Raw genomic sequence first — 3,785 nt, forward strand, 5'->3', positions numbered from 1 at the left:
CAGGGATAGGAAAATAAGCATTCTGCAGATTTAATGTCGCCATCAAGTGTCCGGGGACTAGGGCAGACAGGACATGGACTAGTGAGCACTTTGAAATTGTCCTTCCACTAGAAAGCATTGAGAGGATGGAGATCTAAAACAGGCAGAAGGCCTCCATCCTTCACCACCACAAGGAAGCAGGGGGAGAAGCAACATGGACAATGGTTACCGGGGAAGAAGAAAACAGTACCTCAGTAGCAGCACAAGCACTGGGAGGATAGCAATCAAGATAAAGAAATCAGTAATTGGTCAATTCTAGAGAAGAAAGAAGAGGAAGTGATGCTGGCATGCCCTGTCAAATTAGGAAGCATCAAAAAAAGAGTAGCAATGAAGCCAAAGAATGAGCGGGCTCCAAGCCCCTTGTTATACACACTATCTCTCGGAAGCTACGCACTTGCACCTCATCACAGATAAGAAACGCAATGGGAATGCCGGTAGACTAAACTTGAATACAACAATTGGCAACCAATGACAATCTACAGAGCAATCACTTTAAGGTCTGTTCCTTATGGTAGAAATAAGTAAAGGGCAAAGTACTTCAGCATATGAACCCATAATCAGTATGCTACAAAGATCCTTGATGCGTTGGACAAATGTGGCCGAGTCACATAAGGCAGTCATAAATTTACACCTGTCATGGTTATACCCTTGCTTAGGTGCAGATGTACTACTTGAAAAATCACAAAGGTTTTCATAAGTATGCTTGGAAGCATGCAACAGTCAAAAGTTTCAAGCTGTGCTCCTGGAAAACATTTGTGGGTTAGCTATTGTGACTATGAACACTGGTGCAGTGTGCAATGGGGAATGGTGCTTTGGAGAAAAGCTTTTGCACTTGTGCAGTGGCAGTTTTTTCACAATATAAAATGTTCTTTCCAGAAGAACCTCTACCTCTACACCTCTGTCACTTTTATGGGTGATACTTTCCCCTGAGAGAAATAAATCTGCAAATGTTCCCAGGGTGGAAATGGATTGTAGAAAGGTTGATGAGTCGCCAAAAATTCAACACTGCGGCTGTTTACAAACTTTTCAGAGCATCCCTTCCCTTGAATGCCCCATAGTGGGATTACTCGTACTAATGTTCTGCCGCCATCATGGTGTTGGACTGGCCGTGAGTAAAATAATTTAGAAAGGCATGGTCACCTTTGTAAATACCTTGCACTGGCAAATACACTTTTTGAGTGGACCTTATACGTAGACACACAAATGGTTGTGAGTCTGGCCAATTTTACTTTTCTTAGTGACCAGCACCAATCCTATACACTGCAACACAATAAAAAGATTTCCACGACCAACCAAATTGGCACTAGGACACCATGACTAAAGGTCAGTGAGAAAATCCCACCCTTTTGTGGAATGATGCCGACTGAGCGCTAGGGTATCATAGCAGTGGCAAAACTGTGTAAGTGAACGCTGATAATTAACGCCTGACGTCATGGCGCTGACAGAAGCTTGAAAAGCACGTTCTTGTAATCTTCCTCCTTGTAAAAGACTCCTTCCATATTAACTGCGCCACAAAGGTCGGCGTGTGCTGTGCACGAGTCCTCTGGGGTTTAATGTGAAAGGTCATTTCCTTTAGTGTCCGAAGAGATAAAATGAGAGGGATCCTGTTGCCTGGTTAATGAGCTATTTTGATAATTTACCGCGTTAACGATCATGTTTCTGCCTGGTCCACTGCCTTAAATGGACCATTTTATGCACTGTTGGAGACAGTTACTAGAGGTGAGAATTGCCAAGGGGGCGTGTTATAAACGGATGGCAAATCTTGCAAACAAGTTTGTCACCGAGTCCCCCAGGTACATAACTGGGGGACTGAGAGAGGGTGGGGCATCCTTGACTTGGTACCAAGACTTGCCTCTCTGCAGAAGCTGAGCGAGATACTGCCCTGCAACTAGTACGTCCTCAATCAACAGGCCAACTTCTGGGTGAAAAGAAATCATATCCTATTCACCTGGTTCCTTTAATTTTTTTTTTTTCCTGGATGGTAGCTGTTTGGCGGAGTTTTTTGGTTTTCTAGGTGGGAACTCCTTGACCGGCGGTGTAGAACCTGTCTCTTGAGGCCTTGCTTTGAGTGCTATGTCAAGCCTACTGGGCGCCATGAACGCCACTCAAACTGGAATCCGCATGAACAGCAGCAGGTTGTACCATCTCTCCAATGAGGCAACACCGGCCTATCTTTCCACCGTCATCCTGGCCATGATCCTCTCAGCTGTGGTCAACGTGTTTTTCCTTATGGTCTTCAAGCGCTGCCCACAGATCCGGGAGAAGATGCGCTTCATCCTGCTGGTCTGTATCATGGGCAGCGAGACGTTCTACTTCTTCACCCTCTCCATGATCTCGTCGTTCGGTGTGTTTGGCTGGCACCTCTCCTACCTGGGCTGCGCCTTCCTGCGAGTGCTGTCCAGCGCAGCGGGCAGTGCTGAACTCTACAGTGTGGCCGCCATGTGCCTGGACCGCTACTTGGCCGTCTGCCACCCACTCCTCTATGACTCCTTCTGTTCATCGACCAACATCCTGCGGGTGGTCGTCATCATCTTCCTCACCCCCTTTGTCCTCCCTTTGATCATATTCATCCTGCAGAACTCGCTGGTCAGCAAGCAGAAAGTCTTGGGCCTGGTGGACATGTGCAGCTTCGACCGCCTTGAGGTCTACCCTTGGATGACCACTGTTCGCCTGGTCCTGTTCTCCGGCCAGTTCGTCGCGTGCTTCCTCCTCATCGCGGCCTCCTACGTGCTGGTGGTGAAGGAGGGCTTGCGCGCTGGCGTCATCAGCTCCGTAAACCTGCGCGCCCGCCGCACCCTTGGCTTCCACATGCTGCAACTCACGATGTACGTCATGCCCGTCGTGGTGTACGTCATCTACTACAGCCTGTTGCCCATGGGCCCGGCCTACCTTGATGTCCTCTCCCAGCTCTACACCTTCAACACCATTGTCTTCACCTTTGGTCAGGTCATCAACCCTATTGTGTACGGGCTCCGCGCCGACGAGGTCAAGCCCTTCCTGCCCACATTCAGGAGGTCCCGGCGGGTGACCATCCATGTCTGACCATCCGCATCTACCAGCTGCATTCAGCTTATTTTAAATCTCAAGCAACTGTATCTAGGATGCTTGCCAGGTGTTGTTATGCTACCAGAGTTGTAAGGCGCGCTTCTGTCAGGGTACAGGTTTGTTGCAGACACCTTTTTCTTTCCCTGGTGAAAGTTTGACTGTGGGAGGAGTTTACATTTCCGCATATACTATTATATTAGGTTTTTCCCACATCTGGGATGGATCTGCCTTTGTTTAAATTTTGGAAAGACAGTTTTGCATAGTCATTTCAAATTCCAGACTAGTTGTGTCCTCCTGGATGGAGGCGCCTTGGTATCCTGAGAACTGTGAAGCAAAAATCAGTTGTCAGCCAAATTAGGTGGGCAGGCCTGACTTGGACTCCAGCCAGGCAGAGATGGGGGACATGGCTGAACTACCAGCTACAAGCAGCATTCACTACCTGACCCACAGTGCACGACCAAATAACGCTAGTAAGCTGGTCGAATTCCCTCCACGGTGTCTTTGAGACTGAAGTGATTCTGATACAGCATAAAAAACATATTTTACAAAATTGGCCCAAACGAGTAATTATATACAGAGCCACTGAAATTATGCGGTAGGTGAGGAACAAATTATGTGGCAGCATTTTCTAAATTATGCTGCAAACAAAACAAGAATTAATTGGCATAATGCAGCATTTGTATATAACATTACTTCGTCAT

At 47.3% G+C, this 3,785-nt stretch overlaps 1 protein-coding gene across 1 annotated transcript; it reads left to right on the forward strand.

The window, feature by feature from the left end:
- Positions 1–2,133: 2,133 nt before the first annotated feature.
- Positions 2,134–3,081, forward strand: LOC138267271 (probable G-protein coupled receptor 148). Its single transcript, XM_069216130.1, has one exon. The coding sequence runs from the start codon at positions 2,134–2,136 to the stop codon at positions 3,079–3,081; it is 948 nt and encodes a 315-aa protein (XP_069072231.1).
- Positions 3,082–3,785: the final 704 nt, after the last annotated feature.

Source organism: Pleurodeles waltl, chromosome 12 (genome assembly GCF_031143425.1).
Source record: "Pleurodeles waltl isolate 20211129_DDA chromosome 12, aPleWal1.hap1.20221129, whole genome shotgun sequence".
NCBI lineage: Eukaryota > Metazoa > Chordata > Amphibia > Caudata > Salamandridae > Pleurodeles > Pleurodeles waltl.